This window comes from Nomascus leucogenys, chromosome 9 (genome assembly GCF_006542625.1).
Source record: "Nomascus leucogenys isolate Asia chromosome 9, Asia_NLE_v1, whole genome shotgun sequence".
NCBI lineage: Eukaryota > Metazoa > Chordata > Mammalia > Primates > Hylobatidae > Nomascus > Nomascus leucogenys.
The window spans coordinates 76,815,083-76,842,388 of record NC_044389.1 but is presented as its reverse complement, the minus strand read 5'-3'; the positions used below and the strand labels follow the sequence as shown (position 1 = coordinate 76,842,388).

Genomic DNA, 27,306 nt, shown 5'->3' with positions numbered 1-27,306 from the left:
AAAAAGGAGAGCTGGTTTGAGAAAAGTTGTGATGACTACATTTGAGGATTTGTGGAAGAATGTTCAGGGGCCAAAAGAGTAATCAGAGATATATCCAAAAGGAGGCTGAAAAAATGAGCCTGTGGTTTAGGACTAAAAATATTGAATAAGGAGTCACCTCCATAAATTTTTAGCTGAAGCCTTGAGGTGGAAGTCAAAGTAGGGATGAAAATGAGTGAAGAATTCTGAAGACTATTTAAGGTCAGAAAGACAAATAATCAGCCTTTGAATATCACACACACAAAAATATAGTTTACAGAGGAACTCTAAATCGCTCAAGAATTTTCTTTCAATTTTAACACCTTCATTAAGGTATAATTTACATACAATTCATCCACTGTCAGTATACAGTTTCTTAATTTTTAATAAATTTATACAGTTTTACAAAAGCAATCCATTTTAGAAAGCTTCTACACAGAAGCATTTTAAATTGGCACCACTGAGAAAACTTTCAGGAAGACCAATGATTTATTACCAAAAATAATGATTAACAAATGAGACAAAAGAAAAAAAAACCCTCTATTATTTAAAAATTTTAGTCTCCAGTCAGAAAACAAATGCTCCTGACAAAAACTGTCTGCAAAAATAAAAACAATTCTTTTTACAAAATAAATTATAATGGAGGTACAGGTTATTTATTGCAGTGTTGCTTGTATTAACAAAAGACTGGAAACAAACCTAATCAGTTGAGGCTAGTTACATAAATTGTGGGAGAGGCGGTTCCAAGATGACCGAATAGGAACAGCTCCAGTCTATAGCTCCCAGCATGAGCGATGAAGAAGACGAATGATTTCTTCATTTCCAACTGAGGTACTGAGATTGTCTCACTGGGGACTGTCAGAGAGTAGGTGCATGGCAGTGGATGCAGTGCACTGAGCATGAGCCAAAACAGGGTGAGGCATCGCCTCACCCGGGAAGCACAAGGGATCAGGGAACTCCCTTTCCTAGCCAAGGAAAAGGGTGACAGATGGCACCTGGAAAATCGGGTCACTCCTACCCTAATACTGCGCTTTTCCAACGGTCTTAGCAAACGGCACACCAGGAGATTATATCCCATGCCTGGCTAAGAGGGTCCTACGCCCAGGGAGCCTCACTCATTGCTAGCACAGCAGTCTGAGACCAAACTGCAAGGCGGCAGCGAGGCTGGGGGAGGGGTGCCCACCATTGCTGAGTCTTGAGTAGGTAAACAAAGCTGCCAGGAAGCTTGAACTGGGTGAAGCCCACCACAGCTCAAGGAGGCCTGCCTGCCTCCGTAGACTCCACCTCTGGGGGCAGGGCACAGACAAACAAAAGGCAGCAGAAACCTCTGCAGACTTAAATGTCCCTGTCTGACAGCTTGGGAGACAGTAGTGGTTTTCCCAGCATGAAGCTTGAGATCTGAGAACGGACAGACTGCCTCCTCAAGTGGGTCCCTGACCCCCGAGTAGCCTAACTGGGAGGCACCCCCAAGTAGGGGCAGACTGATACCTCACACGGCCAGGTACCCCTCTGAGACAAAACTTCCAGAGGAACGATCAAGCAGCAACATTTGCTGTTGACCAATATTCGCTGTTCTGCAGCCTCCGCTGCTGACACCCAGGCAAACAGCGTCTGGAGTGGACCTCCAGCAAACTCCAACAGACCTGCAGCTGAGGGTCCTGACTGTTAGAAGGAAAACTAACAAACAGAAAGGACATCCACACCAAAACCACATCTGTACGTCACCATCATCAAAGACCAAAGGTAGATAAAACCACAAAGATGGGGAAAAAACAAGGCAGAAAAACTGAAAATTCTAAAAATCAGAGCGCCTCTCCTCCTCCAAAGGAACGCAGCTCCTCACCAGGAATGGAACAAAGGTGGAAGGAGAATGACTTTGACGAGCTGAGAGAAGAAGGCTTCAGACGATCAAACTTCTCCTAGCTAAAGGAGGAAGTTTGAACCCATGAAAAGAAGTTTAAAAACCTTGAAAAAAGATTAGACGAATGGCTAACTAGAATAACCAATGCAGAGAAGTCCTTAAAGGACCTGATGGAGCTGAAAACCATGGCATGAGAACTACATGGCGAATGCACAAGCTTCAGTAGCTGATTCGATCAACTGGAAGAAAGGGTATCAGTGACGGAAGATCAAATGAATGAAATGAAGTGAGAAGTTTAGAGAAAAAAGAATAAAAAGAAATGAACAAAGCCTCTAAGAAATATGGGACTATGTGAAAAGACCAAATCTACATCTGATTGGTGTACCCGAAAGTGACGGGGAGAATGGAACCAAGTTGGAAAACACTCTGCAGGATATTATCCAGGAGCACTTCCCCAATCCAGCAAGGCAGGCCAACATTCAAATTCAGGAAACACAGAGAACGCCACAAAGATACTCCTTGAGAAGAGCAACTCTAAGACACATAATTGTCAGATTCACCAAAGTTGAAATGAAGGAAAAAATGTTAAGGGCAGCCAAAGAGAAACGTCAGGTTACCCACAAAGGAAAGCCCATAAGACTAACAGTTGATCTCTCAGCAGAAACTCTAAAAGCCAGAAGAGAGTGGGGGCCAATATTCAACATTCTTAAAGGAAAGAATGTTCAACCCAGAATTTCATATCCAGCCAAACTAAGCTTCATAAGAGAAGGAGAAATAAAATCCTTTACAGACAAGCAAATGCTGAGAGATTGTGTCACCATTAGGCCTGCCCTACAAGAGCTCCTGAAGGAAGCACTAAACATGGAAAGGAACAACCAGTACTAGCCATTGCAAAAACATGCCAAATTGTAAAGACCATCGAGGCTAGGAAGAAACTGCATCAACTAATGAGCAAAATAACCAGCTAACATCATAATGACAGAATCAAATTCACACATAACAATATTAACCTTAAATGTAAATGTGCTAAATGCTCCAATTAAAAGACACACACTGGCAAATTGGACAAAGAGTCAAGACCCATCAGTGTGCTGTATTCAGGAAACACATCTCACGTGCAGAGACACACATAGGCTCAAAATAAAGGGATGGAGGAAGATCTACCAAGCAAATGGAAAACAGAAAAAAGCAGGGGTTGCAATCCTAGTCTCTGATAAAACAGACTTTAAACCAACAAAGATCAAAACAGACAAGGCCATTACATAATGGTAAAGGGATCAATTCAACAAGAAGAGCTAACTATCCTAAATATATATGCACCCAATACAGGAGCACCCAGATTCATAAAACAAGTCCTTAGAGACCTACAAAGAGACTTAGACTCCCACACAATAATAATGGGAGACTTTAACACCCCACTGTCAACATTAGACAGATCAACGAGACAGAAAGTTAACAAGGATATCCAGGAATTGAACTCAGCTCTGCACCAAGTGGACCTAATAGACATCTGCAGAACTCTCCACCCCAAATCAACAGAATATACATTTTTCTCAGCACCACACCACACTTATTCCAAAATTGACCACATAGTTGGAAGTAAAGCACTCCTCAGCAAATGTAAAAGAACAAATATTATAACAAACTGTCTCTCAGACCACAGTGCAATCAAACTAGAACTCAGGATTAAGAAACTCACTCAAAACCACTCAACTACATGGAAACTGAACAACCTGCTCCTGAATGACTACTGGGTACATAACGAAATGAAGGCAGAAATAAAGATGTTCTTTGAAACCAATGAGAACAAAGCCACAACATACCAGAATCTCTGGGACACATTTAAAGCAGTGTGTAGAAGGAAATTTATAGCATTAAATGCCCACTAGAGAAAGCAGGAAAGATCTAAAATCGACACCCTAACATCACAATTAAAAGAACTAGAGAAGCAAGAGCAAACACATTCAAAAGCTAGCAGAAGGCAAGAAATAACTAAGATCAGAGCAGAACTGAAGGAGACAGAGACATAAAAAACCCTTCAAAAAATCAATGAATTCAGGAGCTGATTTTTTGAAAAGATCAACAAAATTGACAGACCACTAGCAAGACTAAAAAAGAAAAAAAGAGAGAAGAATCAAATAGTTGCAATAAAAAATGATAAAGGGGATATCACCACCAATCCCACAGAAATACAAACTACCATCAGAGAATACTAAAAACATGTCTATGCAAATAAACTAGAAAATCTAGAAGAAATGGATAAATTCCTTGACACATACACCCTCCCAAGACTAAACCAGGAAGAAGTTAAATCTCTGAATAGACCAATAACAGGCTCTGAAATTGAGGCAATAATCAATAGCTTACCAACCAAAAAAAGTCCAGGACCAGATGGACTCACAGCCGAATTCTACCAGAGATACAAGGAGGAGCTGGTACCATTCCTTCTGAAACTATTCCAATCAATAGAAAAAGAGGGAACCCTCCCTAACTCATTTTATGAGGCCAGTATCTTCCTGATACCAAAGCCTGGCAGAGACACAACAAAAAAAGAGAAGTTTAAACCAATATCCCTGATGAACATTGATGGGAAAATCCTCAATAAAATACTGGCAAACTGAATCCAGCAACACATCAAAAAGCTTATCCACCATGATCAAGTGGGCTTCATCCCTGGGATGCAAGGCTGGTTCAACATACGCAAATCAAAAAATGTAATCCAGCATATAAACAGAACCAATGACAAAAACCACATGATTATCTCAATAGATGCAGAAAAGGCCTTTGACAAAATTCAACAGCCCTTCATGCTAAAAACTCAATAAATTAGGTATTGATGGGACGTATCTCAAAATAATAAGAGCTGTTTATGACAAATCCACAGCCAATATCATACTGAATGGACAAAAACTGGAAGCATTCCCTTTGAAAATGAGCACAAGACAGGGATGCCCTCTCTCACCACTCCTATTCAACACAGTGTTGGAAGTTCTGGCCAGGGCAATCAGGCAGTAGAAGGAAATAAAGGTTATTCAATTAGGAAAAGAGGAAGTCAAATTGTCCCTGTTTGCAGATGACATGATTGTATATCTAGAAAACCCCATCATCTCAGCCCAAAATCTCCTTAAGCTGATAAGCAACTTCAGCAAAGTCTCAGGATACAAAATCAATGTGCAAAAATCACAAGCATTCTTATATACCAATAACAGACAAACAGAGAGCCAAATCATGAGTGAATTCCCATTCACAATTGCTTCAAAGAGAATAAAATACCTAGGAATCCAACTTACAAGGAATGTGAAGGACCTCTTCAAGGAGAACTACAAACCACTGCTCAACGAAATAAAAGAGGATACAAACAAATAGAAGAACATTCCATGCTCATGGGTAGGAAGAATCAATATCGTGAAAATGGCCATATTGCCCAAGGTAATTTATAGATTCAATGCCATCCCCATCCACCTACCACTGACTTTCTTCACAGAATTGGAAAAAACTACTTTAAAGTTCATATGGAACCAAAAAAGAGCCCGCATGGCCAAGTCAATCCTAAGCAAAAAGAACAAAGCTGGAGGCATCACGCTACCTGACTTCAAACTATACTACAAGGCTACAGTAACCAAAACAGCATGCTACTGGTACCAAAACAGAGATATAGACCAATGGAACAGAACAGAGCCCTCAGAAATAATGCCACACATCTACAACCATCTGATCTTTGACAAACCTGACAAAAACAAGAAATGGGGAAAGGATTCCCTATTTAATAAATGGTGCTGGGAAAACTGGCTAGCCATATGTAGAAAGCTGAAACTGGATCCCTTCCTGACACCTTATACAAAAATTAATTCAAGATGGATTAAAGACTTCAATGTTAGACCTAAAACCATAAAAACCCTAGAAGAAAACCTAGGCAATACCATTCAGGACATAGGCATGGGTAGGGACTTCATGTCTAAAACACCAAAAGCAATGGCAACAAAAGCCAAAATTGACAAATGGGATCTAATTAAACTAAAGAGCTTCTGCACAGCAAAAGAAACTACCATCAGAGTGAACAGGCAACCTACAGAATGGGAGAAAATTTTTGCAATCTACTCATCTGACAAAGGGCTAATATCCAGAATCTATAAAGAACTCAAACACATTTACATGAAAAAAAAACAACCCCATCAACAAGTGGGTGAAGGATATGAACACACTTCTCAAAAGAAGACATTTACACAGCCAAAAGACACATGAAAAAATGCTAATCATCACTGGCCATCAGTGAAATGCAAATCAAAACCACAATGAGATACCATCTCACACCAGTTAGAATGGCCATCATTAAAAAGTCAGGAAACAACAGGTGCTGGAGAGGATGTGGAGAAATAGGAACACTTTTACATTGTTGGTGGGACTGTAAACTAGTTCAACCATTGTGGAAGTCAGTGTGGTGATTCCTCAGGGAACTAGAACTAGAAATACCATTTGACCTAGCCATCCCATTACTGGGTATATACCCAAAGGATTATAAATCATGCTGCTATAAAGACACATGCACACGTATGTTTATTGCAGCACTATTCACAACAGCAAAGACTTGGAACCAAGTCAAATGTCCAACAATGATAGACGGATTAAGAAAATGTGGCACATGGAATACTATGCAGCCATAAAAAATGATGAGTTCATGTCCTTTGTAGGGACATGGATGAAGCTGGAAACCATCATTCTCAGCAAACTTTCGCCAGGACAAAAAACCAAACACTGCATGTTCTCACTCTTCTCACTCATAGTTGGGAATTGAACAATTAGAACACATGGACACAGGAAGGGGAACATCACACACCGGGGCCTGTTGTGGGGAGGGGGGAGGCAGGAGGGATAGCATTAGGAGATATACCTAATGTAAATGACGAGTTAATGGGTGCAGCACACCAACATGGCACATGTATACATATGTAACAAACCTGCACGTTGTGCACCTGTACCCTAAAACTTAAAGTATAATTAAAAATATATATATATTGTGGCACATCTACCTCAAGGAATCCCTATGTATCCAAAAAAAAAAAAAAAAGAGAAGTATACCTTTTGGGTACTTGTAAAGAAAGATATGTAGGGGACATGGGATGAGGAAGCATATCTAGTGGTATATATATTTTTATTTGCTTGTATTTTCATAAAGAAATAATGTAAGAATACTAATTAAAGTGGTACTAGTAAGGTAGGTAGGTAAGGGAGCAAAATGTGGTGGATGGAAGCTAGTCTTCAGTGGATATTGTTTTATACTCTTTTGAATTTTCAACCATATGAATATACTATCTGTTAAAAACAAACTTTTTAATATAGTAAATTAAACATATTGATGGGCCTCTCTCTATTCCATAGATTTGGCTGGAAACACAGAAATGGAACAATGTCATGTTGATGCTATTGTGGACACACTGGATGATTTCATGTCATGTTTTCCTTGGGCAGAGAAAAAGCAAGATGTGAAAGTAATGTGATCCATTTGCTATTCCTAGCATTAATTACACACCACCTGCCAAACATTGTGTTAGGTGCCTTAGAAAGTTCCTTAATATCAAAACAATATGTATAATTTTAAAATATCAAATTATATTTTAAAAGTTTAAAATAAAGTACAGCAATTCCCTATTGTACCCCTTCACATTAACTCCTCCCCAGCTGCAACCCTGTTAAAAATTTGTTTAGCAGTTTCTTTAGGATTTACACATTTCCATATTTCTATAGGATATGTAAATATGATTTCCTCTCATTGACCAATTGTAAATGATTTCTCAGGACTTATGATAGTACAGGTTAAGCATTCCTAACCTGAAAATCTGAAATCCAAAATGCCCCAAACTCCAAAACGTTTTAAACACCAAGATGACAGCACAAGTGGAAAAATGTAAGTACTTAACACAAACTTTGGCAAATGTGCAAAATTATTGAAAATACTGTATAAAATTACCTTCAGGCTATGTGTATAAGGTGTAAATGAAACATAAATGAATTTGGTGTTTAGATTTAGGCCCCATCCCCTATATATCTCATTATGTGTATGCAAATATTCCAAAATCTGAAAAAGTCTGGAATTCAAGACAATTCTGTTTCCAAGCATGTTGGATTAAGGGATCTCAACCTGTAATAACAATTTTTCTCTTACATAGTCATCCTTTCTGCTTCCCTTTCACCAAGCTCCCAATATTGTGATGTGAAAATTTTTTGGTTAAATATCCTGTGATTAGTATGCTATGCAAATAATGCACAGAACTGTGCACTGTAGTATGCTTTTATAATATTTCCTTTCTCACTTTTCTTCCTCAAAATTAGTAATTGCTTTCTTTTGCTTCTTTTTACTTTTACTGCTGACTTTCCACAGTATCCAATAGCCTGCCAATACGATTTTCCACAAGGTCAATGTAGTATTGGTTCATCTGTTATTTCCAATATTTCTTGGAGCGCTTTCTGTCTAGGAGACTTCCATTCTCTGCGGAGTTCACTAGGTTTTCTGCACAGCTGTCATCATTGGAATTCCCTTTGCTGTTATTCCAGTGATGCCATTCTATGGAGCTGGAGTCCTGTTCCTGGATGCTGCCTTCTTTCTTTGTTTACTCCATTGTTTATTTGGGGGCACATCCTCTAGCATTCCAAAAGTTAAAATGAAGGTTTGATGACAGCAGATATGATTATGACAGATGGTATGGATATGTCTATCTTGTGAGCCACAATGCTTCACTCTGGTATGGTTGTCCTAGATACTTGGTCACCGTTGTCATCCTGAGATCTTTATTATTACCCTGGATTTTTTTTTTTTTTTTCCTGGGTTCATTCTCCTGTTTTCTTTCCTTGCTTTTGTGGAACAATCCTCTAAGAACTTACTGATCATAGGAAATAAAAGTTTGGGGCTTTTGGGGCCTCGTTTGTCTAAAGATGTTTTTATTTTATTCTCAAACTTGTTTTATAGTTTGGCTGGGTGTAGAATTCTGATGAAAGTTAATTTTTCATTAGTATTTGAAAGGCTGTTGAGAAGTTTGAATTCAATTTAATTACTGGCCTTTTGTATGTGACCTATTTTTTTTCACTCTGAAAGATTATAAAACATATGCCCTTAGAGTTCTAAAATTTTGCAATGATGAGTCTTGGTATGATCTTGTTTTCATCCATAGTGCTGTTTCCTTGGTGAGTCCGTTCAATCTGAGACCCATGTCCTTTAGTTTAAGGAAATTTCCTTTAATTCTTTCATTAACGATTTCCTCCCCCTTTATTTTCTTTGTTCCTTATAGTAGAATTCCAGTAATTCAGATATTGGCTCTTTTCCTATTTCCCATTTCTTGGCTTTTCTGCGTTACTTTTAGAAAGCATTTCTCAACTTCATCAGTCCTTGAGTTCTAAATTTCTGATATTGTGCTTCTAAATTTATAAAAATTCTTAGGCTGTTTTCCACTAAGAATGGGGAAGGGACAGCTGTCTAGTAATGTAAAATGAAGAACATCCCATGCTAAACCCGCTTAATAGTTTTCCACCAATCCTCATTTTATCCCCTTCCAAACCTCCTTAACCCCAGTTCTAGACATATCCGGTCATTTCCTGAGCCATTTAAGGATTTCGTGTTACTGATGGGATTGGTTCTTGGCTTTCCCTTTGCAGGTGCCATTCACCCATCTGCTTACTAGCTTCAAATTTTGTTTGCTCTTATCTCCTCTCTTTCCACTTCCTCGTGGGTTCTATCTTTTTAAAAATATTCATTACTGTGGTTTAGAGATGAATGCAAAATGATATATATTTGTCAAATTATTCATCTTTATGCAGAATTCTAAATGGACGTCTTTATTACAGCTTCTAGTGGTTTCCTTTAGGACGCTCATCACAGTCTCTATTTTAAAGAGACTGGCAGGTGGTGTGTGATTACTTTTTTGTGTTTGTCTCCTCAAGCTGGATGCATCGGGCGGTAGGAATCATGTCTGTATTATTCAACTGATCCCCCACCGCCATCACAGTGCCTTTTACGTAGTAGGCATTACACACTTGTTGAATAAGTCATCAGAACCACACTCGTCAAATGCACACCGTGTGCCTGTGTTACTCTCAGCTCTATGTGTTATCTCAGTCAGCCCTCCTTCTCCCCCTTCAAGATAAGTGCTTTTTATTATCATGCTCACTTTCCAGATGAAGACACTGAGAAACAGAAGTTACAGAGTTGCCCAAAGTCACACAACTGACAGAACTGTGAACTGAGCCCAGACAGCTGAATTTAGATCCCATAGCCTCATCACCTACGTATACAATTGCTTAAATTAGTAACTAATTTAAGCATCCCTTTAGAATGAAACTGTTGTTATCCTCATCTTCCAGGTAAGAGAACAAGAGTTTCACATAGTGTAAACAACTTACCCAAAATTGTTCAGCTAGAAGTGGTGCAGAAGGAATTCAAATCGTCACTGACGCAAACCCCAGGTTCTTAACCACTGGGTATAATACCACAGTGCAAGCAGCTGTTCAAAACAGCTGTGCATGAATATTTATGTACATGCTAAAGCTAAAGCCTGTAGCCGAAAGCCACAGCACAAATAGCAGGCAGTCTTATCAATTTACTTAAGCACATACTATCTACTTAGTATTTATTGTAAATACTATTTAATTAGCACCTTCTGATTTGAATAGAGACATCTGGACACAAAAGTATTTACATTGACTGACTCCATGATATAAATGTAAGGTGTGTAGGGTCTGCACACACACACACACATGTATATATATAGGCCTAGCCAGGAAATAATAAAGCTCAGCTTTGATGATAGAAATACAACTTTTTGACATAAGTACATTTAGGCTCTGGAGTCAAACTGCCAGGCTTGAATCCTGATTCCCTTCTTACTAGCTGTCACTTAACTCCCTATTCATAGTTCAAACTCTTTGTAAAGTGGGGATACAACAGGCTCTACTTTGAAGTATGTTGGCAGGATTAAATGTTAGCATATGTGCCTATGGCTAGGTAGGAAGTGTTAAATATTAACTATTATAATTAATAGTGTTATATACTTTGGTGTTAATTGTTTTTACTATTTGTCAGACATGGCATCTGTATTTTACATATCATTATAAATGTAGAAACAGATGCTCTCCAATTTAGAAGTGTCTAAAGATTTTTGTTCCATGTACCAAAGACCCCCCTGATGTGCAGTCTATCAATTTATCAGATTGTTCTTCTCTACTTTTCTATTTTCTACCTTTCTGTAGCTGAGGCTCCATAACAGAGGCCACCTCCCAGAGGAAAATATTCTTCGAACATTTATGATAAGAGTAACACTCTACCTTTGTATTAGAATAACAACTCTTACGTACCACCTATTTCAATAAAACAATTTCAAAGGACACAGCAATCCAAGTTCATGATTAAATCATACAAAGGCAGGACACATTGCAGAAACATTGCTGATAGCTATAGACTATCTAATTAACAAGCAGGACTTGGCTAATACATAATGAAAAATGCACCGTTCTGTATTTCATAGACTGTTGGTAGTGGGTTACATTGCTGCCACCTTGTGGTCAGGTGAAAATTTCAAAGGCAGAATATTGATGCACTTAAGATGGATAGTGAATATATTCTCATCATATACACCTTAAAAATCTACAAAATACACACAATTTTACAGTATTTATTACTAAAAATTCCATTTCCAATTAAAAAAAGAATTAAAAGCAAAAGATGTCTTTGGATATTGGTCACCATGACAATCCTTGAACTTACCATTAGTGTTACTTTGGTTATCTATGTATCTGTGTTTCCATTTCCTCATCTAAAGAACAGGATGGGGAAGAAGAATGAGAAGGCCTGAGGAATTCTGATGTCCTGGTTCCAACATAAAATAATTTTGGTAGTGCATATATCAAAATGCTTTTGAGAAATATACGAACCTCCCTAAAAGTCATTTGTTAAACTTTCATAGCAACAACTTCTCAGGGTGAAAAAACCTCCTTTATAACTCTCTGGAAAGGGAGGCTAGAAATTTCTGAATCCATCAAGTATAGGAGTGGCTATCTAGGATGGATCAGGAAATGTATTTTTTTAAATATATCTGGAAAAAAAAGAGGTGTAATCAAATCTTATCTTCTTTATATTGATTGTACTTTAAAATGAAACAAATACTAATTATACTGTTTATTAATTTACATTTCATTAGACTGAAATAATTCACCAAACTTACAAAGAGAATCTGGGCTCAAGGAGAAGTCAATTGCACAGATCTAAGAGTTTTATTTGACTCTGCATATACACAAACATTGGTGCACCTGAAGCTCTGGAAATGCACGTTAGAAGAACAGAATTTGCCAGGAATGTACAGTTTTTGGAAAGTTGTCCAACAATCAAATTGGCCATTACTTTTCTGACTGATGCCAACTGAGGTGAGCAGACCTGTGGCAAGCACCACATGGTTCTCGACTCACTGCCCTTCAATGGGATTACAAATTCTGTGTAAGCAGCAGAAAGACTCATACCTAATGTTTTCTTTAAAACTATGAACATACTGACCACAGAGCACTTTAAAGAACAAGGGAAAGAACATAAAGTCAAAATAATAACAAGCTTTATAAGCTTCGGTTTTCAAATCTGGCAAACATATGTAAGTACATGTTGAGTATCCCTTATCTGAAATTCTTGGGACCAGAAGTATTTCAGAATTGGGGTTTTCTTCAGATTTTGGAATATTTGCATTATACTTACTGGTTGAGCATACCAAATCTCGAGAGCCGACATCTGAGATGTTCCCCTGAGCATTTCCTTTGGGCATCATGCCCATGCTCAAAACGTTTTGGATTTTGGAGCATTTTGGATTTTTGGACTAGGGAGGCTCAACCTGTATGTAAGGATGCTTTTGCAAATTGTACTCTACAAATATAAGGCATTATATTGTGGTACTATATATCATCTAGCTAAGTCATAATCATAACAGCAAGTCAATCAGCAAATTGGTACGGTATCCACTATCTGACTTCAAAGGTTGGATTTCATTACAGATCATTTAGACATATTAATAAATGATACATACCTTTTATGTTTTTGAGTTTGGCTTCTATTTCATAACCAAGACTCAAACAGGCAGAATTCTTATATATAAACAAACATCTCTTATCAAGAAAGAGGCCTTGAGTAAATTATTTGGTCTTCAGAGCTTCAAGTAGAAAAATAATGACAATTTAAAAAATGGATGTTTTATATATATTTTCCTAAGGATGTTAATTTTTAAATAATATTAGTTTATATATCAAGAGGGGATAAATGGATGATGCATTTTGTAGATGATATTCAAGATAGACAAATCTGATAATAAGGCACAATGGTATAGTCCAATGAGAAAATACATAAAGGCCCAAGATCATGATTCATTATAAATTCAATAGTGAAACGAAGAACTGCCAAACTAGTAAAGTCTAGCTTTATGAAATAAAATAAATTTCTTTACCTTCAGTTAAATTATTTAGCTTTAAAAAAGCTAGGTTAAGAGGGAAATTTTAGAAATCTAAAAGGACAATAGAATCATTTTGCTTTAGTAAATTTAGGAAAAAATAAGATTTTGTGGGTAAAATTAAAAAATAAGTTTCTTTCTTAAACACAAAGAAACTGTAAGAACTGGTGACAGAAAACTATTTTTTTAATCCATGAGCAATAAAGAGATGACTCACACCTATAGGGAATCAGACCTAAATCTCCATGTCATAAATTTGAATAAAAAATCTAGCTACTTCTCTTTTTTCTTGAATTCATGTGGGAGAATAAAGATGGAGAAATCTACTTCCTCCTCAGATCATGTTACTTTTCTTCTCATTATTCTTAAAGTGATATTTTCTCCTCCTAGGAGCAGATGTTCAATGAGCTGCTCACATATAATGCGCCTCATCTTATGCAAGACTTGGACACATATTTAGGGGGGAGAGAGTGGCTTATTGGTAACTCGGTGAGTATGTTTTATATCTTAAAAAATTCAAGCAAATAAAAGGACAAACCAAAAGAAGTATAAAAACTTATTGAAAAAAAGTTACCTATAGGGAGGGAATAGAATTTACAGCAAGAACAAAGGTTAAACTTCTTTAAATAAACCTTTTTAAAAAATAGATTTGACTTTGGAACCATATTTTATATAATTATATATTAGCAGCAAAAACTTAAAAAGCTATCCTAAAAACCAAAATGAAGTAAATGAACCTAACTATGCAAAAGAGATGCATAGAGAACACACAGAAGACATATGTACTCTATTAAAGAAGAACTATTTCAAGAAGTATCATTTGTAAAACACACTAATTTGATTATACATCTAAGACAGATATCTCTTAGCTTAGAACAACAAAAAATCATATACTATTTTCAGTAATCATTTTGTTGGTGGTACTAGAAATTATTTGTATTTTTTTTCTGGTATTATTATACTTATATTGTGGGTACAAAAATAAATTGTGTTGATGTTACTGAGAACCAGGATCTTCAATGTGGGAGAAAGGAGATAGAGATGTAAGGTGAGTAAGGTCAAGTAAATATCCTATTCCTGAACTTGAACTACAGCTAACAGTATAAACTCATATGTATTTTGTATCAGGATAAATTATGAAGCATTTTATATCTCAATTGGAAAAAGTTTCTCTTCATGAAAGTATTCCAGTTAATAGATAAGAAAAAAAGACTGAAATAAACTATCACCACTTTCCAACCCCAGAAAAATTAATTGGCATAGTCATGGACCATCAATAATCACAAAAAAGTTAAGACAACCAGATACTAGACACACTACCACCTATAAGTAGTCTTGCCAAAAAAATCAAATCTAAACCTGATTTACAAGTTGTGGTAGGTGGCGGTCCCAGCCTTCAGGGAGACTGCATTCTGGGAGATAAGATTGCTTTTTTGTAGCATGCTGACACTCTGCTGTCTGCCCTGTTCAGCCCTTCTGGGTGATACAGAAGTAAACTTGCCATATCTTTATTCTCAACTTTCAACCTCTTCACATACCCCTTCATTTCTTCTAACTCCCCTCATAGCCTTTCCTAAAATGCTCCTCTCCCTGTCCTATTTATTTATTGAAAAATTTCTAAGAATTTATTTTTCATTTTCTATTAAAATTCCTTTGTAAATGATGTTCTGATCTCATCTCTGGGTACTCTCTCCCTTCTTCACAGTGCTCCAAACACACTGGTGTGTGTGTTCCTCAGACCTAACTCACACTCCCACCTAAGGGCCTTTACGCATTTCCCTATACCTGGAACGCTTAATCCCCAGATTGCTCACTGCAGGTCTCAATCCTTTTTTATATTTAAGCCTGGGCTTACGTATCACCTCTTAAAAGTCTTCCCTGACCATGTCATAGTCCATCACATGACCTCACTTTTTTTTTTTGTAACTCCCATCATTTTGCATATGTTTTTCCCTTCTAAAATAAAAGCTACAAGAGAGAGGGGGCTTGCATCCTACCTTGCTCTCCAGCACCTAGACCTGGGCATGGCACACAGTAGGTGCTTGATAAATATTTGAATGAATTCTGGATTTATTCTGAATTCTGAGTCTTCCAGTCAGTAGCTTCTCTTGGCTGACAGATGTTTAATAAGTTCCGGAAACACTAGCAATCAGCTTTATTAAATTCTATACAAAAAGAAAAAAGAGGGGTCCACATTTAAACTTCACTCTTTGATAATCATATGGAGCCAAAGTAACAGCATACAGATTGGTTTCTAGTCACAAAGGTAAAAACATACAACTGTACAATGGTAGGACCAGGCTGTCATCACTAATCCAGTGGCCAATCTTGGCATACCCCTAATGGTCAGACATCCATATATTCTTTTTATGTGATACAATATAATGTATTTTAGCCACAAATATTTCACTTGAAACTATATACCCTCTAAGAATAACCTGCACCCCTTCCTTTATACTACGTAGTACAAAGGAACAAGGTAAGATGAAATACAAAGGTCCTGAAGATAGAACATTCTGTAGGACTACTGTGAAATCTTCAATAATTTGGTGATGTGAAAAAAAGGGTACTGTTTTGAAGAGTTAATGGACATAAGCAGATCAAATGCACAGACCTGGAATAGATCCTGCTTTGTCCTGTAAAGGGCAATTTTAGAACAGATGGAAAAATACGTATTGGTTATTGGATAAGGAAAATGTATTGTCACAGAGAGGTGGAGACTGGACAAGGTTACAAGAGTATGTACCATTAAGATCTCATGTTAGTAAAACAACATCTATCAGCATAGAGAAATATCTTATACATGAAAATGTTTAATAGTAGTAACCTGATTGCTGGAGTATATCAGTTATTTTCTGAACTTCTATCATATAAACATTCTGCTTTTGTAATAACAAGATTGTTTTGAATCTTTTAGATTAAGAAACTAATTTTAATTTTGGAATGCTGATATAGCTATATTTTCTATGTTCAAATGAAAAGTTTGTTTCCTTTAAACTAGGTAACTTGGGCAGACTTCTACTGGGAGATTTGCAGTACCACACTTTTGGTCTTTAAGCCTGACCTGTTAGACATCCATCCAAGGCTGGTGACTTTACGGAAGAAAGTCCAAGCCATTCCTGCCATCGCTAACTGGATAAAACGAAGACCCCAAACCAAACTCTAGCTGATCCATGTTGCCTTTAAGTTTATTTTTCTCAGGGGCATCTCTCTCATCAGATAAGACAGCTACATCAGCCTGCCAGATAATCCACATGCTCCCTCCCCAGCTCCACTAAGATTTTCACTTTAGCCATATTCTGATTTTTAAAAAGGAAAACAAAAACAAATATTTCTTCAGTATCTTTTTCTTTCAGAATAGCTTCACATCATTTACAATTACAGAAAAATAGTATGTAATACAGGCAGACCTTGCTTTGCACAGGTTCTAACATGCACGAATTGCAGTCATAATTGTTTAGCAACACCATTCTTCCCCTCCCCCAAAATGGTTTGGACTTCAGCTACCACAATTACCTGTAATTGCATAAAACACAAACTTTGCTAGTAGCTCTCCAGTTCACATATACCTGTGTAAGTAACCTATGTACATCATGAACGATGACCAGTCACTTCTATCAAAGACGCCAGAGGTCACTGCACATCTGTTATTCCTGCATAGATAGCAAAGTGTGTAGTTGTATTGCTATTGCCTGCTTGTGGCCCAGTGATAAATCTCTTTGACATTTTACAAAAATGAAGAATCAAAAGAGGGAACTCCCCAACAAAGATGAAAGTGCAGCAAAGGAACAAAAACTGATAATCCTGGAATGAAATTCAAACTGAATATAAAGGGAGTTATCGAGAAAAGACCTGACTGTGGGAATCTGACACGGCTCAAAAGGCTCTAGATATGCAGCCAGAGAAACTTGTAAAGATGAATTTACTGACATGAATAAAGTTGTGATGAGAAAAATGTAGATACCCCAGAGATCAAGAGACTGAGAAGACACGCCACAGACTTGGAGAAAATACTTTTAAAACATGTATCTGACAAAAGACTGTTATCCAAGATTATATAGAACTCATAAAACTCAACAATAAGACAACAAACAAGCTGATCAAAAAATGGGCAAAAGACCTCAACAGACACCTCAACAAAGATACAGGTAGCAGTAAGCATATGAAGAGGTGCCCAGCAAAATGTCATTAGGGAACTGCAAATTAAAACAAGATACCACTATATGACTGTCACGATGGCAAAAATCCAAAACAGCAGACAACACCAAACGCTGACGAGGATGTGGAGCACGGGTAACTCTCATTTGTTGCTGATGAGAATACAAATGGTACAGCTACCTTGGAAGACATTGACAATTTCTTATAAAACTAAACATATGCTTATCATACAATCCAGCAATTGTGCTCCCTGATACTTATTTCAAGGACCTGAAAACATGTCCATATAAAAATCTGTCCACATATATTTACAGAAGCTTTATTCACAATTAAGAAGTCAAAAGAGAGGAGGATGTCAGGGAAAAAGAAAGAAGAGGAAAAGAAAAGCCCAGATAGGTATGATCTTATTTAAGGTATTTCTTTCCTCTCAATAATGTTTTATGAAATTGAAAAAAAAGTTACCTAATACTTTAGGCCAGGCGCAGTGGCTCACGCCTGTAATCCCAGCACTTTGGGAGGCCGAGGCGGGCGGATCACTTGAGGTCAGGAGTTCGAGACCAACTTGGCCAACATAGTGAAACCTTGTCTCTACTAAAAATACAAAAATAAGCCGGGCGTGGTGGCAGGCACCTGTAATCCCAGCTACTCAGGAGGCTGAGACAGTAGAATCACTTGAACTGGGAGGCACAGGCTGCAGTGCGCTGAGATTGCGCCACTGCACTCCAGCCTGCGTGACAGAGGGACTCTGTCTCAAAACAACAACAACAACAACAAATATAAATTATTAAGGATTACACATAAAAAGTGTATTTTCTAAGTACCTTAATTCTTTGGATCAGATTTTCTTATTAGTTGCTATTAAGTAAATGATAATAGGTTGTATGTGAATCTCATTCAAAATCCTCCAACATGTAATCCAAGCAATCTGAAGAAAAAATATTACCTTTAACAAAAGAAATGCAAATAATGTTCTAGATAATGAAAGTAGTTACCTTTTCTTCACTCTTCTACATAGCTAAATTTCTCCCACATCAATCTTTAATGAAGACAGAACTAAGTAAAAGTGATAATCCAATGCTTATACAAAATTATGAAAATTCAAAATAAAAGCATCAGTCCTATTTATACAAATCATAATTCAAGTATAAAGTATAACCACAGCAAGTTTCATAAGGAAATATTTAGCATTATCATAACCTTTAGGTAATCTTTTTGCACTGAAGGACAATACATTCCACTATCCCATTGTGTATCCAAATTAAATGTCTCCTTGCTTCTATACAAAGAGAGAGTGGCTAAGCGAGAGTGAAGTCAAGCAGAAAGTGAACTGCATATTGAATTTATAATTTCAAAAATATATTTTTGGTTAAAACAATCAATTCCTTAAATTTATGGACTGTGAAGTATCACACATAAGGTCACACAAATGGAAACCAAATCTCCTCATACCCCTGTCTCTCCACTACACGATAATACCAACTGTTAGGAAAAACTGTAATGTTTCAAAATAAGTATCTACTGGCATAAAGTTAAAAGTCTATGGGGGTCCCAAACAGTTACAAAAATGCATAAGGCATGTCTTCTTTGTGTGGCTTGCATTTAAAAAATGTTTCAGTTGGTCAAGATATTACTCCAACTCTCGCTTCATTTGCTCTGTAGTGATAATGGGTTACAGTATTTACTGACATCAGACCAACGAAGGAACCAGTAAGAATACATCTTAAGTAGTAAGTTCCAATTTACTGACAAACAGGCAATATTAAGCACATAAGATAATCTCATTTGTGCCCAATATTATATGTTTTTAAGGGTAGGAGGAGGATGGGTTAGAAACTATTAGAAAGGGTGTGAAAATACAACTTATGATCACAAATATTTTTATTAAGCCCAAGACATAATAGCGCATTACAGGAAGAACCCAACTACATTTCATTAGAGATAAAAGTATGGATATAACAACAACAACAATAACAACAAAAAAAGAAACAGCCTATCATTGAAAATATATTAATACAGAAAACTTATGAGAAATCCATTATGAGATTTTAAAAGATAAAATTCCTAACAATTTGAGTAACTGATTTGGGTATGGTGATGTACAAGGAGGTAGTATTAACACATGAAGACTCCTTTTAGCCCTGTAATGGTAAAATATATTCAGTCTGTTCAATATACCATCAAGACTGGGGTTAAGCCATGAGTTCTCAGTCTTTAATATCTAAATAATCACTATAAGAGTTTTATTTGCCTTCCAAATCCAGAGGGTCATATTACCTAGCATCTTAGCAAGTTAGGATGCTTTGAAAAGCATGATTTCCAAAAATTAACAAATCTTTGATTTATAAATAAGTTTATTTATAATGATATTTACATAATAAAAACAAAACACATGGAACTCACAAGTTATACAAAGAAACTGATGTATAATAAAAACAGCAATATAGACTGACAGGCAGAAATTTAAAGAAAGATTTAATAAAGAGTTAAATATCAAATAGACAACTTCACTTCTAAATTTCACTTTGTCACTCACACTGAATTGGAATTGAACAATGGCTCTCTCTTCAGGCGGTCCTGTACTGGAAATTCTGGAAACTGGTAAAATATATTTTGATAAGAGTTTCAGGTTAATGATCTATTTCCATGCAGTACCTAATGCTGCCTTTAGATGAAGTCACATTCAGTCTGCTTTGAAGTGAAATAGCTTTAAGTAATCTGTTCTGCCAGGCTAGAAAAATGTCACCAACATTTTGCTGATGCATGGAGATGTGGCAGTAATAAACTACTATTTAGAGAGGAAGAGAATTGGAGCAGAAGTGACTGGGCAACAGTTTCAAGAGAAGCAAAAGCCGGGAGAGGGAAATCAATGAAAACATGCACAAGATTAGGCAGAGTAATATGCACAATTAGTGCAGTTGGAAAATGAACAGAAGGAATTAATCCATGGAGCAAGGTAGGGGCTTCTTTAGTTACTATTCACTGGAAAACAACTTAGTGCCTAGCCCAACAAATTTGTTTCAGCAGAAGTACTTGAGAGGACCTGGGGGATGTTAGTATATGGAATGCCACCTTTAAATTCAGGTTGAGTTCTTGCTGACATTGGTGAACATCTGCTTCAAATAGCAATAAAATGAAAGCTATATAATCTATACAGCTGCATTCTTTAACATAATAAAAAAGAACTTCAAATGAGACAAGCAAAAACAAGACATAAGCATTGTCAAATAAGGCACATGTAAAAATCTACACACATTATCCAGTGAAAGACAATATATATATATTTGGAGGTAGAAATAATTACAAAAATACTGACATTTCTAAAGCATTAGCATATTTGTTACAAACAATCACCAACTAATCCCCATTCAGAAAACTGCTTTGTAAAATGATTATTCGACATCTTCAGGACTACATATTTGTGGCTTCTTTTTTGAAATTTCACGTGTGAGTATTTGGAGAATTCAGTTAGTGGCAAAAAGTTGTCCATACTATGAGAAATGTAATATGGAAATTATAAAAAGTTATAAATGTTCATAAACCCCATGGTCATCATAATGTAAATGTCCTTGAGTGCACCAAGTTGATATTTCCTCATCAATTGAGAGTTCACAGTTCTTATTTCACAGGCCCATTGATGTTTTTAGTAATGTGGCTATATCTGCTGGCATACTCCCTTCATCACCTGTAGGTCAGAAAGTAGCATTAAAAGCTTTATAAAAATATTTTATTTAAAAAAATTGTCTCAATTATTTTTTTTCTTTGGTGTATTCTTACCCATCTTTCAAGGGCTAGTTTGCTTCAGTGGCATCCCTGTTAAAAACTTTCCTAAGCTCTACTTAAATTAGGGCTATTTCCTCTATGTTTGTGTTCGTATTGCCAACATAGCAATCTAAGGTTATTTTTCCAATTTTATAAAGCTATATAAAGATACACGGTAATACACTGGATCGTATCTAATTCATGGTACTTAACTTGTCACATGTGCTAAATAAAAAACATTTATGTAAGAAATGGAGTAGGGAAAACAAGGATAACAAACCCAAACCTAAACTAACAAAAACTAATCTATATTCTTATTTTTCATCTAAAGATATAATCACTGACTCAGACCCACACTGTATACATATAAACAACATTCTGAGCACAGCATACCAGCTGATGATTAAATTAGCCACTTTAAATTACCTTGTTTATCCATGTTTGCCCTATATTTTAATTAAATGAGGCCCCAGTATCTATAAGCACTTACAGGAATTGAGACTTTCTAAATCTCTTTGTGTCACAGTGGCAGATAATCTAGCCATCCCTGATTAATTCAATTCAGCACTGAGAATATTTTGAGATGAGTTGATTTATTAATTTACTAGTTAGTGACAACAGCACAGCTGGCAATTCAAATATTTGCTGATCTGTGATAGATCTGTAACTATGAATAATTTTTTAAATTAGATGTGGCTGAAATGTAGCAAAACTAACCACTTCTCTCTTCCTCCCCTCTCTCACAAATATACACCTCAGCTATAATCTAAAATTATGAGTACTTTCATCCATTCTTCTTTTCTCTGTTAAAAAAACAAAACAAAACAAAACAAAACACATATATCGACAGGAACACAAAATACTGCATCAACTCTTAGGGAGTTCACTGACATCCTTGCTCCCAAGCTCATCCATAGACTTGAAAATAGCCCATAAAATCCAAATTGACACTTCATAAATTACTATATAAACTGATACTATGTTAGGAAGAATGCAGGGAGAAGAGAAAAGAAGGAAAAGAATAAGGAGATTCTTTTAAACTTAAAGATACTAAAGATAAAATACAGTAAAATGCTGTGTGTGAACTTTGGACCCTGGTGTTTTAAGGAAAGCTATAAAAGACATTAAGGGGACAAATGAGAGAAATCTGGATATGAATAATATATGATAATGTCTGAAAATTGTTTTCTTAGATGCTACAATGGTATTATACCAACTTAGAGGAATATGCTGTGATATTGAAAATAAATTGCCATGTTTACAATTGACTTTATTATGGATCAATGGGAAAAAAGAAGTAGAAAAACAAACGCTGCAAATGTCACAACTGTTAAATCACTGTATTTTTCATTCATGCTATACTTTCAACAACTAAAAAAAAAAATATATATATATATATATTTTTTTTAAATAGAGATGGAGTCTTGCTATGTTGCCCAGGCTGGTTTTGAACTCCTGGGCTCAAACGATCCTCCCGCCTGCCTCCCCAAGTGCTGGCATTATAAGCATGAACCACACGCCCAGCCACTGCTTTCATTTTTGTATGACTATTTCTGTAATAAAAAAATTCAAAAAGTATGTAGTCATGATTGTGGTAATATGTATTCTTTTTTAAAGTTCAAAAAGGTAAAAAATGTATTAATACAATTAATCACATTAAGGGAAGTTAATGAAAAAAAACCAAACATAATCTTTATTTTAAAGCAGTGGTTCTCTGATTTTAGCTTTATCAGAATCAGCTCGATAGCCTGTTAAACCAAATATCATTAGGTGCCATCACCAGAGTTTTTGACCAAGTAGGTATAGAATGGGGCTTGGGAATTTGCATTTCAAATTGCCAATTTCTTAGGAGACGCAGTTCCTGCTGTTGGTACTTTGATAACCACTAAGGCAAGCTCTAGGAACACAAAAATCTGATAAGCATATTTGAGAGGAATCATAGTCTCTACCTTTCATAGTTTCATGTAAGAAGGGGCAAAGAGATTGGTAACAAAAAGCAATACATACTCAATTACAAATATACTTTTTGTTTATAGAGGAAAAGGACCTCACTGTGAGAGATGGAAAGAAGGGCATACATGTATTGTCATCAGTCCAGTGTCAAAATTACCTAAATGAAACCCGGGACACAGCTGAAGACAAATGATTACAGCTAAATGAGTAAATAAGAGACACCATTACATCCTTATTCTAGCAAATAAAATACACACTGGGAAAAACACATATAAACAGCTCTAACAAGATAGAGGAAAACTTCTAGGAAAAGTGGTAAGGAGAGGCCAGGCGTGGTGGCTCACAAGGTCAGGAGATCAAGACCATCCTGGCTAACACAGTCAAACCCCGTCTCTACTAAAAATACGAACAATTAGCTGGGCATGGTGGCGGATGCCTATAGTCCCAGCTACTCGGGAGCCTGAGGCAGGAGAACGGCGGCGTGAACCCGGGAGGCGGAGCTTGCAATGAGCGGAGACTGCACCTTTGCACTCCAGTCTGGGCGACAGAGCAAGACTCCGAAAAATGTGATGATGAGAGGGCAGGATTCTTCATAACTAAACATTTCAAAGCTATTGGCTTGAGAGCACAGCTAAAAATACACTGCTATTTTAACAGACAACGTAGGTGAACATAACAGGCAAAAGTTTAGACTGACCAAATTTATACAAATACAAATAATTTACATTAATTATGACTGAAAATGATCAAACATACACATCACCTCTGTTCCCATCATCCATAATACCATTAAAATACGATTGGAGAAAAAAGTGTAAGAGAATTAGACAAAGGAGAAAGAATAGGAGAAAAAGACAACAGCAGAGAGAGAGTTGTCCACAATTTTTGAAAGAAAACGATGAAAGAATGGAAACTGATTTTCGCACAATAAAGTAAAAGCTTAAGTGACTGCAGGCGGGAAATGCAAGGCTAGTTCATACCCAGAATCCTTACCCTTCTACCTTCAAAGCTCAGGAAATGGGGGTAAATGGGAAACATGAAGTTACAATCAGCTTGAACAGGTAAGATGTCTAAAGCTTGCCCAAGAGAGCCAGCCATTTGCCCCAAATGTATAAAACTGAAGGTTTATTCTCTTTGGAGAACATGAGTCTGAGGAACTCTGGACTTGTCATAAAAGAGAAGAGAGAGGCTGCTGAAAACAGGCAGATTAACTATTAATATTTAAATAAGAGAACAAACCTCCCTCCTTCACTTCTCAGGGCCATTGGCTCATACCACCTCTCCCACCTCTCTCTTCACTTCACAGGAGGTTGAAAAATTTCCCTCTGAGGAAATGAACTAGCCCATAAGAAAAGACGTATAGTTAATTTTATCAACTATTATGGTTCTATCATATTTAGAAACTTATTGTTAGAATAAAATCCATATATCTGGATATTTGCTAGTATTGCTGAAAAAGAATTTAAATGCTTTACTAAATTCTAAAAGCTGCCTACCAAAACAATAAGGAAAACATTGCCCAAAGAGAATCTGCCTTAGGCATTCATTTTACTGTATGTGCTGGACAACCTGAAACTGGCAAGTTGCCACATGCACACAAAGCCTAGTAATGACTGCTAATTGTTTACCTATGATCACCCTACTTATCCTTACTCTTAAAGATCTCAGTTGCTTTTAACTCAAACTTTCTCTACTGCCCACCTCCCCAAGCTTCCACAGCACCCTGAAATAAATGCTATGCAAGAAAGACAAGTAATTATTTGATCATATGCATTTCTCTCTCGCTGTAGACAGATTAAAGTGTATTGATTTTTATAGCACAGGGTGCCTAATATAACACAGACATAACAGTGTCTGTCATGAACAGAAATTTGCTAAATTAAAATGAACAATTATCAATATTAGGAATTAGAATGAAAAAACTTGCTTATTTCCAATTAATTTAACATTAAATAAGAAAAGGTGCAGAAGAGTGTATCTTAAGTTGACATGCACCCTTTCTCCCATAAAATAAAGAATGAGTGTTTATTTTTACACACATAAAATAACTGGTCACACAAACACAAAAACAAAAGGCTAACACTTGCCACCTCTACTGGGGAAGTTGGGAGATGTGGCGACTAGGAGGCGTCTGTTCTTTCATTTCTGAGTTTTGAACATATTCTTTTCAAAAACATATACAAAAATAAAAATTTTGAACTTAAGAAACTTCAAAAAAATTATTTTAGTACTTTTGAAATAAACATGCTTACCTTCTCCCACATCACACATCATCCCTAAACTGTAAGCTAGTTAAGGACTTTAGCCACCTTTGTCATCCTCTTGCACTGACTAATTAGATGCATGGTCATATAGATAAATATTGAAGTTTCTTCTTACAAACAACTCACCTTCATCTACTGTTGTCATATCCTGTTCTAGTTTCAATTTCTGTTGGTTAATTTTTAGCATGGATTCTTCAATCGTCCCTTGGCTTATTAGTTTTATAACTAGTACTTCTCTAAAAAAAATACAAAATATGTCCATTGGTTACTAAATATAATTATTTGGATATATGTAAACTATATTTAAGAGTTCAAAAAGAATACTTTGAAAATTACGACAAACATATCCTTAAATTCTTTTATTCGGGCCACTTGAGACTGACATTTTCTGACTATTTTAACTTTTAGACACTCCTAAAGATGGAAGAAAAGAGAAAGATATTTGTATTTAAAGTAAATTAATTAGTGGCTCATGCCTCTAATCCCAGCACTTTGGGAGGCTGAGGCAGGTGGATTGCTTGAGGCCAGCAGTTCAAGATCAGCCTGGCCAACACGGCAAAACCCCATCTTCCCTTAAAAAAAAAATACAAAAATTAGCTGGGTGTGGTGGCACACACCTGTAATCCTAGCGATTGGGAGGCTAAGGCATGGGAATTGCTTGAACCTGGGAGGTGGAGGTTGCAGTGAGCAGAGATGGTGCCACTGCACTCCAGCCAGAGTAAGGCTCTGTCTCAAAAACAAAACAAAACATTACATTACAACTACATTACAACAAACAGTTCTGTGTTCAGATGGAAATTACTTTTTTTTTTTTTTTTTTTTTTTTGAGACAGAGTCTTGCTCGGTCACCCAGGCTTGAGTGCAGTGGTGCGATCTCGGCTCACTGCAAGCTCCGCCTCTCGGCTTCACGTCATTCTCCTGCCTCAGCTTCCCGAGTAGCTGGGACTACAGGCACCTGCCACCACGCCTGGCTAATTTTTTTTTTTTTGTATTTTTGGTAGAGACGGGGTTTCACCGTGTTAGCCAGGATGGCCTCGATCTCCTGATTTCATGATCCACCCGCCTCGGCCTCCCAAAGTGCTAGGAATACAGGCGTGAGCCACCGCGCCCGGCTATCTTCACCTCTTTACAGTGCTGTGACCAATGTCAAAATGTACCATTCATCTAAAATAATTTACAACTCAATTTACTTCCTAAAGGGTAACAGGACAGCCCAGCAAGTTTGTGTATTACCAAGTTTGTCTGGGTCTTAAGTGATCTAACAAGCAAGTTTTTTTAATTACTCATCTTTTTCAAAGGGGTAGACGATTTTTTTGTTTGTTTGTTTTGAGATGGAGTCTTGCTCTGTTACCCAGGCTGGAGTGCAGTGGTGGCGATCTCAGCTCACTGCAAGCTCCGCCTCCCAGGTTCACGCCATTCTCCTGCCTCAGCCTCCCTAGTAGATGGGACTACAGGCACCCGCTACCATGCCCGGCTAATTTTTGTATTTTTACTAGAGACGGGGGTTTCACCATGTTAACCAGGATGGTCTCAATCTCCTGACCTTGTGATCCGCCCGCCTCAGCCTCCCAAAGTGCTGGGATTACAGGCGTGAGCCACCGCACCCGGCCGTCAATTGTTAATACTTCATGAACTGCAGAACTATTTGGAATGTGGATGGATAATTACTAGAAAATGGAAGGGTTACATAGTGCAGTTGATGTTCAACACTGCTGGTATAAAATACATCAGTAGCCATGCTTTGCTGAAAAAATAAAAACTAAGGCAGGACATCCAACACTATATTCTTTTTTTTTTAAATTATTATTATTATACTTTTAAGTTTTAG

At 36.8% G+C, this 27,306-nt stretch overlaps 2 protein-coding genes across 5 annotated transcripts in view; one reads left to right on the top strand and one right to left on the bottom strand.

Moving 5' to 3' along the window:
• The window catches only part of HPGDS (hematopoietic prostaglandin D synthase), a 44,142-nt gene extending 26,729 nt beyond the window's left edge, over positions 1 to 17,413 (top strand). Inside the window, exons 4-6 of the mRNA XM_003257529.4 lie at positions 7,256 to 7,365; positions 13,735 to 13,833; positions 16,346 to 17,413. Of these exons, the coding sequence (XP_003257577.1) occupies positions 7,256 to 7,365; positions 13,735 to 13,833; positions 16,346 to 16,510 (374 nt within the window). The 3' untranslated portion in view covers positions 16,511 to 17,413. The remainder of the gene's footprint in view (positions 1 to 7,255; positions 7,366 to 13,734; positions 13,834 to 16,345) is intronic.
• A 1,949-nt stretch (positions 17,414 to 19,362) lies between these two features.
• Positions 19,363 to 27,306, bottom strand: part of SMARCAD1 (SWI/SNF-related, matrix-associated actin-dependent regulator of chromatin, subfamily a, containing DEAD/H box 1) — an 85,444-nt gene continuing 77,500 nt past the window's right edge. For 3 of the 4 annotated variants that reach the window (XM_030819134.1, XM_030819135.1, XM_003257530.3), the window contains 2 exons: positions 25,605 to 25,714; positions 19,836 to 21,184 (listed from right to left, as the gene is read on the bottom strand). In XM_030819134.1, coding sequence (XP_030674994.1) covers positions 21,123 to 21,184; positions 25,605 to 25,714 — 172 coding nt within the window. In that variant the 3' untranslated portion in view covers positions 19,836 to 21,122. Of the gene's footprint in view, positions 21,185 to 25,604; positions 25,715 to 27,306 lie in introns of all 4 variants that reach the window. The other variant, XM_030819133.1, reaches the window with a different exon arrangement.